The 15,591-nt window shown below is 42.8% G+C and overlaps 1 protein-coding gene across 2 annotated transcripts; it reads left to right on the top strand.

Annotated features, from left to right (window-relative positions):
- Window positions 1–1,153: 1,153 nt before the first annotated feature.
- Window positions 1,154–15,248, top strand: PAIP2 (poly(A) binding protein interacting protein 2). 2 transcript variants are annotated; one of them, XM_035110185.3, is made up of 4 exons: window positions 1,154–1,278; window positions 9,326–9,485; window positions 10,752–10,931; window positions 14,154–15,248. In XM_035110185.3, the coding sequence occupies exons 2-4, from the start codon at window positions 9,348–9,350 to the stop codon at window positions 14,208–14,210; spliced, it is 375 nt and encodes a 124-aa protein (XP_034966076.1). In that variant the 5' UTR covers window positions 1,154–1,278; window positions 9,326–9,347; the 3' UTR covers window positions 14,211–15,248. The 2 variants fall into 2 exon arrangements, with proteins under 2 accessions (XP_034966076.1, XP_088521673.1); XM_088665547.1 differs by lacking the exon at window positions 1,154–1,278 and adding an exon at window positions 1,582–1,672.
- The last annotated feature ends 343 nt before the right edge of the window (window positions 15,249–15,591 follow it).

Below are 15,591 nucleotides of genomic sequence, written 5' to 3'. Positions count from 1 at the left end.
ATGCCTGGTAAGCTTTTGTGGCACTGCAGCCCACTTCATCCGTTGGCAGGTCTGTCCAACGGTAGAGCACGAAACTTAATCTCAGCATCAAGATCAAGCCCCACAATGGGCAAAAGATTCCTGCATTTCAGGGGGTTGGACTAGATGACCCTCTGGATCCCTTCCAACTACAATTCTATGATGATGAATATTTTCTACAGTGCATGCCAACTGAGATTTCAACATGCATCTGATGAAGCTGGGTTTTAGTTCACGAGAGCTTAAGCCACAAAACTTTTGCTAGTCTTTAAGCGGCAGCAAGACAGTTTTTTGCTGTAGCAAAACCAACATGGCTTCTCACCCACCTGGGAAAATGATAGAGAATGCAGTGTACCTAACTTTTTGGATGTGGGGGAGGGGTGTGTAGGTAAACGGGGGTGTAAAAACTGATGACGTGTCTTGACATTTCTACACAAAGCTCAGGTGCATGCAGAGATGCTACTGCTGATAATAAACATTGCAGCTCGCAACAACCCAGCCACCTGCACTGTGCTGTGCTAAATTGCACACTGGCAGATCTGTTGAATGTCGTTTTAAGCAGGACGCCTAAAATTAGCAGTACAGTATCTTAAAAGCTGCGCAGAGGTCGTCTTTTTCTGGTGGGAGAGAGATCCCTAGTCCCAATCAAGTTGGCATGTGTAAAAAAAATCAAACCATAGAGTTGTCAAGTTGGAAAGGACTCCAAGGGGTCATCTAGTCCAACCTCCTGCAGTGCATGATCTCAACTAGATCATGACGGGTGGCCATCCAACCTCCACGGAAGGACAGTCCACAACCTTCCGAGAGGGTCCACTTCACTGTCGGAACAGTTCCCGACTTATTTTTCAGCAGTTGCACACCTTCCTATATTTTCCTTATATTCACAGCGTTTTTTTTCTTCCTCTTGGAAAAATGGCGACCATAGAGGTAGGAAAAATAATCAAGAGTCTCGCTGCGGCACGACTTCCGGCACACACACACACCCCAGAGAGTCTTCCCTGTTTCGTAGCTCTGTGGTGACTATGGCCTGCGTATATTTTAGAGAGGAATCCCGGCTTGGTCGCCGAGCGGAAACCTTGCGCAGAGACCATAGAGACGGACGCAGACGGCGGAAGTGATCTCACATCCGGCCTGCGGAGAGATAGGTTGGAGAGGGAGGGGGGGTGGTTGTTGTGTTTCCAAAGGGAAGGGGGTGGCGAAGGAGAAGCGAGGGAGCCGAATAAAGAGCAGCGAGAAGCGGCTGACCCACTTCTTCGAAAGGTGCGCTGCAGCGGAAGGGGGCTGGGGCCTAGCGCTCTGAGGCGGCGCCGTTGACATCGGTCTCCCTTTGCTGCCCACACCCCGCGTGAGGGCCAGCTTGGGGGGGGGGCGGGACGACGACGAATCCCTCTGAGGCGATAGAAGGAGGACCAAGGGGGTTAGTCGGAGAGCGGCCTAATGCCGGCGCCGCCACCGCCTGTTGGGGGGGTTGGAGGGTGTGTGTATATGTGTTTTTTTTCTTCATCCGGGTACGCGGGGCAGCGTACCTGTCTGTTAGGGGCGTGGTGCATGATGGGATACGTGCCACGGCTTTCCGCGTCTAGTGTACTTCGAACGCTTCCTCTCGCTCTCAGGGGGCGGGGCCTGCGGGCTCTTTAGGCGGCGAACAAAGAGGGTAAGGGGCGAGGGCGGGGCTAAAGAGGGTAGGGGCAGGGCTTAGGCGAATGCCTAGTTAGAGACCTGCTCCTCCAGCCTGCTGAGCCTTGTGGGTCGGGGCTGCTCTTTGCTTTGGCTTAGCATCTTGACCGAGGCAAGGGAGACTGAAGTGTTTTTTGGGGGGGGGGGCTTTTCGTTTATAGAATCATAGGGACCCTGGGGGTCATCTAGTCCAACCCTCTGCAATGCAGGCATCTTTCGCCCAACGTGGGGTTCGAACCAACAACCCTGAGATTAAGAGTGTCCTGCTCTGTCGTAGCAAAATATAAAAAATCCTTCAGTAGCACCTTAAAGACCAACTAAGTTTTTAGTTGGCACCACATTGGTCTTTAAGGTGCTACTGAAGGAACTTTTTAATTTTGCTTCGACTCAGACCAACACGGCTACCTACCTGTAACTGCTCTGTCGTCTTGTTGTTTTCCTACACAGAAAGGAACGCCACAGTGGTAGTAGGGACCACGATATAGAGGGCTGTTGTATATTTATATTTGTTTGTTTGCTATGTTTACATTCCTCCTTTTCACCCAAGGAGCTCAGGTTCTCACCATCCCCGCTTTTATCAACAAGCCTGTGAGGTAGCTCCGGCTTTAACAGGGATTTTGAACTCCTGGGCCCTAGTCCAGCGTTTCTCAAACATCTTGGGTCCCCAGATGTTTTTGGACAACAACAACTATTGTCCCCTAGCTAGCAGGGAGGTGTCGTCCAACAATAATTGAGAACCCTGGTTTGAGAAACACTGCACAGGCTCCATCAAAGTGTCTGTGTTATTTGAAGAGACGTATTGACACAAATGGGGCTCACATAAGTGAAGCTGGTAAGTACGGTAGATTCACGAGAGGTGGAAGGCAGCACTGCTGTCACACAGCACACACATTTATCTTTTCATATGCAGGTTATATTGTGGGCATATGCAACTGCCACCATGCTGAAGGTGAGCAGGCCAGGGTCTAGTTAGTGCATTTGTACCCCTTGGGGTCCGTACTGGAAGAAAGATGGGATATACATCCATTAAACAAATAAAAATGGCATTTGATGCAGCAATTTATGGTGATGAGCAGAGGGTTCGGGGGGGGGGTGTATATTTAATAAACTTACCGGTATATCCTGTCTTTCCTCTAAAGGCCTCAGGATGGTGTACATGGCTTTTCTATTCACTTTCCTCCTCAACAACAACACTTTGAGGGTAGGAGAGGTTGTGATTGAGGTTGTCATGGCCAAGTGGAGATATGAACCTGGAACTTCCCACTCCCAGTCAGATACTTTCAACACCTATTCTCCTCCATGAATTTGTCTGCCTGCAGATCTTTGCCATGATAACTAAAAGGAGCCTCAACATGCATACTGCATGCACCTGCATCCTGGTTGCATGGTGACAAACAGTAGAGGAGGGCTGCTGTTTTGATGCCTTTCTTGGTGGGATTCCTAGAAATATATTGCTGGCCACTGTTCCTCTGCCTCATTTTCTCTCTGAATTCTCTAATCAGATACTGAAGTAAGATGGTATGGGATGACGTAGTGTGCATTGGTTATGTGTTCCTGCTGGAAGAAACTGACAAAATCTGGAATACTTCTGGTGTTCTGCTAGGCACCATCTCTAAAGTCTTCATGTTTGAAGCAGAATTAGTAGATCAGATGAGTTTTGCTCAGTAACATTTATTCTTTGTTAACTGAGAGAAAAACAAGAATCCAGAAAGGTGCAGTTAAGCTGGCAGGTACAAGCATCATATTTCTTACCTACATATTACCTTTAGAGAGGGCAGTGGGAGGAAAGAAAGGCCACAACAATCCTTTACTTAGTTTTTCTGATGTTGCAGACTTTCACTGTTCCTAATGCCTTTTTAAACAGGTCGCTATATCCTGGCTTTTTTAGAAATAGGAAATAGTTTTTTTGTAGAAATAGTTTGTGTACCATTCAAGCTTGCAAAACAGTGCATTGATACTTGGGCTGAAGATTCAAAATTCAGTAGCCATTTATTTTCCCCTCATTTTGTACAGAATATTTCACTGTTTGAAGAGGCAAATTAGTTTTTTATATATATTTTAAAAAGTTACTCTAGTTGGCATTTTTATCTAGGGCCATATTTCCAAACTATTTGCTTCTGAGAAACACTTTTTCCACATTGTCTCATCAGATGAGGAACTCCCACAAAACTGCCATGGAACTCCAGAGCATTGTAGAGGATTGTTGGTATGAACTTCGAAACATAATGTACACAGGGACAGCCTCCTGCCCTATGTTAAGTCAGGATGCTGTTCTATAATACATCCCATATTCCTCTGCATTGTGCTTTGTAGAAGATTCAGAAATGGTAGACAAGCTTGCTTTTCAGTGAAGCTTGTTGACAATTACTGATCAAGAAACCTCTGATAAGTTTCTGAGGAGCATCAGAATTCTTCTGAGCAGTTTGGAAGCCAGTAATCTAGAATTTCCATATGTGATGAAGACACTCTCCCATATGGGGACGAGAGAGGTTGGGCGGGTGTGAGAAAAGCTATACCTACTAAAAGTTGTGTCTTCTGCATATTCAAAGAAGGCATTTGATGCAGTTTCTCTACTAAAGTCAATCATACCTGGCCATCAGCAATGCCTGAGAGGCACGTGGAAGCTGATCTGGACTCTTCTGCAGAAGACATGGATAAAATTATAATAAACATTAAAGATACACTGACCTTGCCTACCCTTGCAGCTATCTTATCCATGAATCAAATTATATATTATTGGTTTCAGTACATAATATCACAGGGTAGATGGAGAACCTGTTCTTTTAGAGCTAAGTTATATAACTGTTTGGTATTTGCCCACATACATCATCTCTCTCAGGTGAGGTTTGTGACGTCACAATCTCATTTGACATCAGGATCCTATGAATTGCAGGATTTAGTAGGAAGAGACATAGAGCTGCCAGAGGGAAGTCTGTACTTAAACACAGCTCCCCTTGATTGTTGCAAATGGAGAGAGGAACATGATGACATTTCTAAGGTGACTTGCAGTCTAGTTTCCCAAGCTAAATCATAGAAATGGTGTACATTTTGAAATCAAAAGTGGACACAGAACAATTATTATTTTTTGTTTGAATGTAATAATTAGAGATGTTTTAAGCAGAGCCTGGAATATCTTGCAAGATACATTTTAAAAACTAACCTTTTTAGTGTTCTGGCCCTATCTTTTCTTTGAGTCTGTAGCAGTAGCAGAAGGTTGCATCAATATAACGTGTTCTTGTTTACATAGTCAGCAGATATGGTACTTATAGTAAAGAAGACGTTTAAATTGCAAGTGACAATAATTACAGCGGTTTTGCTATTAATAAGTAGTCTCTGAAATGTTTGGTCAGCTGTGAAATAAACCCTCCAAATACCATGGGGCTTTATTATGATGTATAGTCAGACAATAAATGCTTAACTAAATATTGCAGAGCTAACCTGGAAACCTGGCCATGCTTCTCAAAAGAGAAAGAAAAATAACTGGTATTTCTCGCAGTGTTGGTACTTAAGTAACTTTGACTCCATGCTCCTCCTAGCATGAGCAGCCCTTGTACAGAGTTCTGCTCAGAAGATGTGCCTGCTGGTGGGAGATGAGCGGGGGGCACTTCTGCCAGCTCTCCCTTTAACATGTAGCCCCCTGTAGTCTCTAAAAATCTGCTCTGGGTGGTAGGGACCTTGTAAGGAAGGATTGTCAGACAGGGGAAGTCAGCATCAAAAAGCTTTCAGTGTACAGAAAGAGCTGTTCCATTATCAGATGGCTAAATTTGGATCCATCACAATGTCTGTTAAATCAGAGATGGAGAACTTGTACCCGTCAGAGATTGTTAGATTCCCTATCTTAAATACTGTAGTGGTTTATTTTTAAATGCAGAATTCACCACCTCAACAAGTGAACTTTCCTTACAAGATTGGCAGAACAATATACAATGGGTGTTAATAAGAACTTAGTCCTCTGCAACAGGGAATTTAATAAACGCAAGCCGTTTCTGAGCTCTGGGCACAATACTTTGCCTAAGATTTCAGATTAAAATTGCCACTGTTACTCGGAAGTAAATGCCAACCAAATTGAATGGGGCTTCCTCCCAAGTAGAATGTGTGCATGGATAGGGGACCTGAAAACTTTATTTTTTCTTTTAAACCCCACATGTTTTGTTTAGGCTTTATTTGCCTTGTTTAACGTACTTTTAATGTTTGAATTGCTTTTAATTTGAAATATACTAGCCAGTTAGTTATGGTGGTTTAAGTGGTGTGTGTTAATGTTACTTACCTCAGAGTCACAGTGATGCTTAAAATCAAAACAAATTTTGGGGTGGGATCATTGAAGGACTGGACACTCAAGGTTGGTGTCTCTGCCATCAGTTGTATAGGCCTTTAATATGTGTTAATTGTGGTGCCAAAATATATATATTTATGTGGAGGAAAGGGGGTGTAGGGAGAATCCAGGGCTTGTCTGCAGAGTGGAAGGAAAGGAGGACCTTTTTCTGCCTCCCCGCTTCCAGCCACACTGAAGACTGTAGAAGGGACCCTCACAAGAATATTAGGGTGGTGGGCAGGGGAAGCGTGGCTTTGTTTTTTGCAGTCTTCAGATGAGAACTAGACCATGTGAAAAATGAACATAAGATTTTAGCTGCAGTTCATTCATTTTCAGCTTTGTATTCTTCTTATAAAAAAGTGTGCCTAGAATCTAAATCTAGGGACCCAGGTGGCGCTGTGGTTAAACCACTGAGCCTAGGGCTTGCTGATCAGAAGGTCGGCGGTTCGAATCCCTGTGACGGGGTGAGCTCCCGTTGCTTGGTCCCAGCTCTTGCCAACCTAGCAGTTCGAAAGCACGTCAAAATGCAAGTAGATAAATGGGAACCGCTACAGCGGGAAGGTAAACGGCGTTTCCATGTGCTGCTCTGGTTTGCCAGAAGCGGCTTTGTCATGCTGGCCACATGACCTGGAAGCTATACGCCGGCTCCCTTGGCCAATAATGCGAGATGAGCGCGCAACCCCAGAGTCGGTCACGACTGGACCTAATGGTCAGGGGTCCCTTTACCTTTAGAATCTAAATAATAATAATAATTAATAAATAGCTTATTATTTATACCCCACCCATTCGGTGGGGTTTCCCCAGGCACTCTATGCGGCTTCCCACAGAACAGTAAAAACAGAATAAAACTTCAAACATTAAAAATTTTCCTAAGCATTACATTCCTAAGCATAAACATAACCTAGGTTTAAGGTGCCATTTAGTTCCTAGCTTTCATATCTCTGTTTCTAATATAGCTGCTTACTAGCCCTTGAAGCCACCCCAAACAGGAAAGCCTTGCAATGCTTTTAGAAGGTGTTCAGAGTCAGAATTTGATAGACTGCTAGGGTGAAGGAAATTCAGCGACTATGATAACCACACTGAATATCCCTCTTGCCTGCCTCTTATTGATCAATCTTGTTACATGATGGTCCAGTTAAGAAGGCACACTTTGGTGTTAAAGAAGGAGTAAAGGAACGAAGATACTTGTCCACACGGTTGAGGGCTTTTGTGGTTCAAAGCCTAGGCATCTTGCTTCGGGTGCAGAAAGTAGTGAAATTCCAGGGCACACATTAGTGGACTATTGGTGTGCAGTAAACTATGTTTAACTATGTTAAAAAATATTAAAATATATTTTATATCTTAACTTGGTAACATAACAAGAAACAGTATCCCCCCCACCTCCCAAACTGAACAGCTTTCAAAGTTGCATCAGTTGTAGTGAGAAGGACAAAGTGCAATTAAGTTGCCTGCTGAGTTTTTGCAGGTAGAACCACTCTTTAGCAAAAGAAAATGGTGGTCCTACCAGTTCTAAATAAGATTTATCTCCATCTCAACTGGAACTAATACATAGTGAAAGTGCTTTTACAGACTTTGGCCAGGTTTGTATGTCATGCTACATCAAGCCATGAATTCTCACAAGTGTGCCGTCTCTAAGAGAGGAAATTGCAGTTGCTTTGCTCCTTTCTGATCATGAGAACATGGTTTAGCTCTCCTGCACAAACCACAGCCCATCAACCATATGACAAACCTTGGTTAGAGCTCACGGTTAGTCAGGAAGGAGCTAAATCATTAGCCTGGGTTTGGACAACATGCTAAGCCAAAACATGACTTGGTGCAGGCATGCCCAACCTCCGGCCCTCCAGAGGTTTTGGACTACAATTCCCATCATCTCTGACCACTGGTCCTGTTAGCTATGGATCATGGGAGTTGTAGGCCAAAACATCTGGAGGGCCGGAGGTTGGGCATGCCTGACTTAGTGCAACAGCAGAAAGACTGGGGAGGAGCAAGTGGGCAAGAGTGGCCATCCATACACACAATGCTTTAGGCATACTAAAATTAGTGTGCTAAAAATGCCCATGTAAGGGGATGTGTGCTATTGATTTTACATATACTAAAATATTTGCACTATTTTATCCCCCCATCCCCCGTAATGCTTTGCATTTGAGGCAATGTAACATTTAAAGCCACTTTTAAGTGCACTTAAGTGAATCTTTTTGCCAGTTATATATTCAGGGTTTTTTTCCTGGCAGTTGGTTTGAGTGTTGTGCAGCGTGTGAAAACTTAACATGGCATAGCTGTTTAGTTCTGCTTAGTAAATAAAGGTAAGACATTCAACTTGGAACATCAGAAAATATCAGATTCAAACATTTCCAGCACCCCACAGCCATGAATGTAACACTGTTGAGAGTGTACCATGTTTTGCACCAAATTAAACTTCTGAATATATTTCTCAAGGGAAACCCCATAAAGAGCTGTTTCACTCAGGGTTCCAACGTGAATGAAGACAGCAAGGTACTCATTAGATGGAAAGGATTTGAGACATCTTTTAATATGGGAGCTGATGAAAGATACATTATCTTAACATTGTAATCTGCATCTACTACAAAGCTGAGATTGGCAAGGCTAAACACCACCAATTAAAGTTGTCTGCATCTTCTCTCCCCTCCCCCAGTCAGAAAATAGGCCAGATATTGTTGTCTTGCTCCCATATTTCAATTACCAGTCAGCTTCCTTGCATCCAACGGGTACTTGGATGGTATCTTGTTCAAACCTGATTGAATATTGGCTATTGGACACACACACAGAGAGAGAGAGAGAGGAGGGTGTAGAGATGACAAAATAGAACCTTGCCAGACTCTGCAGGGAAGGCTTTGAGGAGGATGAAGGACCCTTTACTATCCATTAATCTTCCTGCCAGAAATTATCAGAACTGCTCTACAGTAGTCTCCCCAGTATTTCTCAGCCAGATTGTCAGGGTCAGACAAGTCAGTGTTGCCTTGCATATTGTCTAGCTTGGACCATAATTGCATTATTTTTCACAGTCCGTGCAAAAGACAGGTTTTAATCTTTGTGTTTGTTTCCACCAGAAAAGGGCTAATAGGATAATTTTGATACATGCATAGTCACATATAGTGTTAGAAACTTTGTCCACAGATATTCCATCTCCACTGCTTGAGGAGGAAAATGCAGGAATAAGTCTTCCCCAACTATGTGTCTCTTCCACCATTGCAGACACTGGATCATGTTTCACTGAAATCAACAGGGGACTGTCAAGTAAGTGCAGTTATGGATTTGACTGAGCGTCTTTAAGACCGTGGTGTTTTTCCCCCCTTTCAGGCTTAAGCTCAAAGGCACAACCATGAAAGACCCAAGTCGCAGGAGTACTAGTCCAAGCATTATCAATGAAGATGTGATCATGAATGGTCACTCTCATGAAGATGATAATCCATTTGCTGAGTACATGTGGATGGAAAACGAGGAGGAGTTCAACAGGCAGGTGGGTTAGCAGATAATGTGACCCCTTCCATATCTGTCAAGGAGGAGGTTTTTTTTTGTTTTTGCTTTTTGATATCATATTTTATTAGAATTTTCAGAAGGACTCTTGCCTGTTTTCTGCAGATAAAACCTTTGCAAAGAATTGTTCTCTAAACATGTATCTCATTTGCCTACATTTTCTTCCACTTCTTTCCTTGATAGTCTTGTCTCTCATTCTGAAACACAACTTGGTACTCTGGTTGCTTAATCTCTGCTCTCTGCTTAAATTGGATACTTAAATATAGAGGAATGCTCAGTGCTGTAGCTGGGCGGGGGGGGGGGGGGGCTAGCCAGGTTTTTTGCCCCGGGTGAATTTCCCAGCGGAGTGCAATTGAGGCTCGCAGCCTGTGTGTGTGTACACACATGTACATGTACACAAATGCACATGGCGGGGGCAAATGGGGTCTTTGACCCGGATGAAATAAACCCTAGTTTTGCCCCTGGATGCTAAATAAATAAATACACAAGTTAGGAAGGCCTTATGAGATTGAAGAATTTCTTGCCATGTGGAATTTTTAACTTGCCAGCCATTTCTAACCCTCTTATTCCACTGTCAAATAGTATCAGTGATTATCGGGTTAAATGCTGTGCATTGCTATATTACAAGAATAAGAAGTAAAGTGAAAAGGCAATTTCAAATGAACTCTCATTATGTTAGGAAAGAAGTGAGGTGTGTTCTGATGGCCTCTCAGACTCCCCACCCCTCCCAGCCATTTTTCATTTGTGTCTTACTTCCCTTGCTCTTAGTACAGGCATAGGCAACCTTGGCTCGCCAGATGTTTTGGAACTACAACTCCCATGATCCCTGACCACTGGCTCTGTTAGCTGGGGATCATGGGAGTTGTAGTTCCAAAACATCTGGAGAGCCAAGGTTGCCTATGCCTGTCTTAGTAGCTGTCTTTAAAGTTAGCCTGCCTCGTTTTACATAGGATGTGTTGTCAGCTCATGTGAAATGGGAACTAAGGAAAATAAACTATTGTGCAACTAAATTATTGCACAAACTTGCCAAGTTAAGGCTACTTATTGGAAAATATGACTCTTGCTAGAACCAGCTGAATTGTAAAAGAAACAAACAAACAAAAACCCTTTGTTTTCCAAGATGAAAATACTGTGTGAAGTAGTTGGTTGAGCAGTGCTGTAGCATTTTCTGTGTGTGATCTCTGTGAAGAAGCCTTAAGGTTGGTGGCTGTGGTAATGGTAAAGTTTCTCTCCTCTGTTTTAAATACAGATCGAAGAGGAGTTGTGGGAAGAAGAATTTATAGAACGTTGCTTCCAAGAAATGCTGGAAGAGGAGGAAGAACATGAGTGGTTTATTCCAGCCAGAGATCTCCCGCAAACGATGGATCAAATTCAGGACCAGCTCAATGATCTTGTTATCAGTGACAGTTCGTCACTGGAAGATCTGGTGGTAAGTGCCTGGTTTTAAACACTGAGTTTATTTGTACCAAGACTGCCTACAATCCTTGTCAGGTATTTATTTGAAAGAGGAGGTAATAAAGTAAAGGAAGGAAATCATGCCACTTCATAACATATTCATAACAGAGAATTCCCCTCTCCCTCCCGCTTAATGTCTGCATGTGCAGTGGAAAGAAGGGAGAGAAATAAGGAAAGTGTGTGAGAGAGTTAAAGAGTCTAGGAGAAATAGTTTGGGGCTAGGTGGTTAAGAGAGGGAATGTGTGCTTGCAGACCTCCGGAGCAGCTCTCATTTTGGCTTTTGGATTCTGTGACCATGTGGCTTGCGTGGCTGAAGCTAGAGGGGGCCTCAGTGTCTTTCTAGCACCTGCCATATGATCAAGTCTGTTGTAATAACACATATCCCAAATGCTGGGAGGTTCAGTGCAATCCTCTGAATTTAAAAGGACAATACTTTGGGATCAGTGAATGAAGTGTGTCTCCAATTTTAATTAATTGTAGAATAAAAGCATAGAACTAGCCAATGTAATGCATTTTCCTTTCCTCGCACTTTCCAAGTCTGTTCCAAAAACACCTTGAGCATAGATAATGACTAAAATGAGAGAAATTGGCTGAATATTGGAGTAGATCCAAAGTTAGTTGCATTTTGGCACCACTGATTTCATTGGGACCAAAGTTCAACTACTAGTGGGCACCTAAACATATCTGCTCAGAAGTCAGTTCCATTGATCAGGGCCATGGGTTCAAGCCACATCTTGAGCAAAAGATTCTTGCATTACAGGGGGTTGGACTAGATCAGGCATCCCCAAACTTCGGCCCTCCAGATGTTTTGGACTACAATTCCCATCATCCCTGACCACTGGTCCTGTTAGCAAGGGATCATGGAAGTTGTAGACCAAAACATCTGGAGGGCCGCAGTTTGGGGATGCCTGGACTAGATGACCCTTGGGGTCCCTTCCAGCTCTATAGTTCAATGGCTCTTTGGTTTCAGTGAGTTGTCATGCACTTCACTGAGATGTTTCTACATGTTTTATTCTTGTAAATTGTAATACTAGGCTTGGTAACACGGTAACTTTGGGTTACCATTTCTTTTTGAAGCTTCCTTGACCCTTTAAAGTTTCCTTCTTGTGTGCACATGAACCACAATGCCTAGACTGAAAAATTGCCTTCCCGCAGGGGGAGGTCACCTGCAATATTTGTGTGAATTGCTGGTCTGTATATTTTTTCCCCGTGCCTATCAACCTTCTCTGAGAGGCACAATTTGGGAGTTTCCTGTCTTAGTACATACTCTGCACACGAATTCAGCAGAAGTTATCAAAGCAGTTGTTTTTGGATGGATAAACTTGCAGAAACATGTGAATCTTTACTATTTTTTTCATTGATAGGAACCTCGTGTTAAAAGTGCAGTGACAAAAAAAGTCATAGTGAAGCCTCAGGTACAATAATAAACAAGAATGTAGTATTCAGGAACTCTGGTGTGTTAAGTTAAAACCAGAACTACTTAAAAGTAACAACAAAATAACATCCAAATTGCCACATTAATGTTTTTGCTATTGATGGTTAAGGATTCACTGTTAAGTTTAGAATTGGGAACACTGGCTAAGACATCCAGGCTACTCTGTTTTAACCCATTATCTAATTAGGTGAGCCTGTGAGTTAGGCTCTTTTGACTTCTTTGTGACACGGCTGTGGATCCATAGGCGTGGTTTTTTGATAGAAGCTTGTACCAAAAGTATTAGGGTATACTCTTAAGAATGGAGTTTCCTAAATACTCTTTATATATCATGTTGGGGGCTAAACATCCAAGGATCTGTATTAATTTGGTGGCAATTTGTTCAAAATTGTGGAAAATCAATAAAAAATAATTGGTAAACATCCAAGGATCCTTCAAGCCCTACATTCAACATTCAGATAAATTGTGGCCTTGACAAACAGTGGGGTTTCTCTATGGTTTTTACAACAGTTTCTTAATCTTAAACATTAAAAATTCAATGTTTGAGTCAGGGGCTTTGGCTCAGTAGCAGAGAACATGCTTTGCATGCCAAACGTACCAACTCAGTCTTGGTGAGTTCGGGACTTCCTCTGCACGTGAAGACAGGGTCCGGCAGATTGAGTGGATGAGACCAAAAGTGGGTCCAACAGTCAATAAGGCGGTTTCTACACAAGCTGTAGAGCAGGCATTCCCAAACTGCGGCCCTCCAGATGTTTTGGCCTACAACTCCCATGATCCCTTGCTAACAGGACCAGTGGTTGGGGAAGATGGGAATTGTAGTCCAAAACATCTGGAGGGCCGAAGTTTGGGGGTTCCTGCTGTAGAGGGAAGTGAGGGGCTGATGGAGCTTGACAACCTGGAAAGGTAGCCCATCCAGGAGAAGGAAAACTCTGGGTCCTCAACCTCCAGCTGCCTTGCAGGATATTTTTGGGAGAAAAAAGAGCTAAGGAGTAAACCAGACACAAATCCACAAATCCTAAGACAGCTGGATGGAGCCTTGTATGCCTCCTTCCTGCAATTCCTGCTGCTAAGCTGTTTTCCTTTGGACCACATTAGTGAGGCTTGTCATCTGGGCAGCCCAGGGCCCCCTTACACACTGTCCCGGTTTGCACCGTAAGGTGGTCACTTTGGTGCTACTAACACAGTGGTTTGACTTCAGCCCCGGAGGCACACTCCATTGTCTCTCGAGATACATGGATGCCAGCAAGACTCCATAATCTCCAGCTAAAAGGATTAGTGCATGATGGCAAAGACTCCTGGCCTGGTGACACAGGCATGTCCGAAGTCCTTTTGGGGGGCCTAATTCAGCCCGCCGGTCGGTTTAAAAGCCCCTGTGGCAGTTTATTTCCTGGGGTAAAATCGTAAGAAAAGCTCAACATCCTAAAAAAAAAAACCTTTAAAAAGCTCAACAACTTTGGCCGGCCCTCACGCATGTTCACTTCATCAAATCTGGCCCGCTTTGAAAAAAGTTTGGACACCCCTGCTGGAGAGCCACTGGCCATCAGAGCAGACAGTACTGGGCTATATGAGCAACTAGTCTGACCCCTGTATAAGGCAACTTCCTTTGTTTCTATGATAAGGCTACCTTGTTCTTTAGAATACTTTTCTATTATTGCAGCTCGCAGCTCTTGGCTGTTAAGAACTTTCATTGAACCTTGTGCAAATGCATCATAGACGCATTTTGCTCCATAAACTCAATCTATAATGTCTTTTTTTTTTCTCCAGGTCAAGAGTAATCTGAATCCAAATGCAAAGGAGTTTGTTCCTGGGGTGAAGTACTAAATATATGAGTAGACTGGGCCCTCTTTTGGTGGATGTAGCACAATTTCCACACTGTGAAGCCAGTATTAGAAGATTTAATTGTTAAAACGCTCTCTCTTCTTGTCACTGTGTTACACTTACGCATTGCCAAAGTTTTGTTAGTCTTGCATGCTTAATAAAAGTGCTGAGACTGTTATTAAGTCAACTGCTGTCAGAGGTTAATGGAATGGAGAGAAAAAAGTAACACTTACAATTGGACCCAGGCTCTTTTTGTGAATGAGACAGTGAGGTAGGAAGCACCAGTCAAGTTGAGAAATGTACCAAGTTTCTGAGAAACTCTTGGAATTCTACTTGTAGAAGGATTCATGACAAGGAGTGGTCTGTTTTAGCTAAAGCAAGAGTTGGTGTCGATATGCACCTGATAATGCCTTAACATGAAATAAAAGCAAGGTTTGATTATGCAGATTAGCTGGATTTCAGAACTGCTACTAACTCTTCCCATGATGAAGCAAAATTTCACATCCTGCTCTTCTTTTTTGAGAAGAGCGTGGATAATGTATTATACATGAACTGCTTTTACAGACCTGTACAAAGTCCTTTATCTTGGCTACCAGATCTGGTGGAAGAGAAACAAAAATGACTGGCAGATGAGATTGTATTACAGCAAGTTATCATGTTGGAATGTTTGTCCCACTAATGCATTTATATTTAAATTGATGCGAGGTTATGCATCACAATTTCTTCCAGAAATCCAGAAACGTGGCACTGCCTGTATAAAATTTTACAACCTCAAAAGAGTTGGTTTTACCTGTAAAACTTTATAGGGTTAGTGATTTGAGTGGTGCTTTTCCCTTGCTTTGTTTAATCATCCACTACACAGTAGTCTGCAGCACAATTTTTTTTTAATACAACTAGAACAGTTTTGGCTTCTTAAACTTCATATTTGGGTAGCTTAAGCTGCCATACGTGTTCAGTGTGAATAGTGTTTAAGTTGAAAATATTGTAAAAAAATTATATTTTTTCAAAAATATTTAAAAAAATAAATAATAGTAGAAACGACTTCTTGTTTTTTATTTCCTGAGTGTTCATCTTATTCAGAACTTTATGGAGAGAGAGGGTAATAGACTTGACATAAGGAAAAGATGTCAAGGCTGTGTGCTGTTATTTGTAAAGTGAAGCAAATTAGGGGAGACATGGGCCTGAATTAATGTTGCCCTTTTTTAAGATTACTCCTTGGCATGTAATTTCGCTAAATGCCAACAACTTTAAGCCTGTTGCTGTGGAATTAGCTTTCTTTACTTCCTAGGTACTGGCAGTGGCTATAGTCTTGCACCTAGTTACATTAAGTCATTGGCACATACATTACCAGATGCAGGGTAACAGTGATTTTTAACTGTCAGAG

The sequence above is a fragment of the Zootoca vivipara genome, chromosome 3 (genome assembly GCF_965207765.1).
Source record: "Zootoca vivipara chromosome 3, rZooViv2.hap1.1, whole genome shotgun sequence".
NCBI classification, from domain to species: domain Eukaryota; kingdom Metazoa; phylum Chordata; class Lepidosauria; order Squamata; family Lacertidae; genus Zootoca; species Zootoca vivipara.
Note: the sequence above shows the minus strand (reverse complement) of the source record. Positions and strands in the feature narration are given on the sequence as shown.

What these genes read in the sequence shown, in the direction of transcription:
- PAIP2 (XM_035110185.3), top strand. Translation starts at nt 9,348, where the DNA reads ATGAAAGACCCAAGTCGCAGGAGTACTAGTCCAAGCATTATCAATGAA. An exon ending in AGGAGGAGTTCAACAGGCAG is followed by an intron (nt 9,486 to 10,751) that starts GTGGGTTAGCAG and finishes TTTTAAATACAG; the next exon opens with ATCGAAGAGGAGTTGTGGGA. An exon ending in CGTCACTGGAAGATCTGGTG is followed by an intron (nt 10,932 to 14,153) that starts GTAAGTGCCTGG and finishes TTTTTTCTCCAG; the next exon opens with GTCAAGAGTAATCTGAATCC.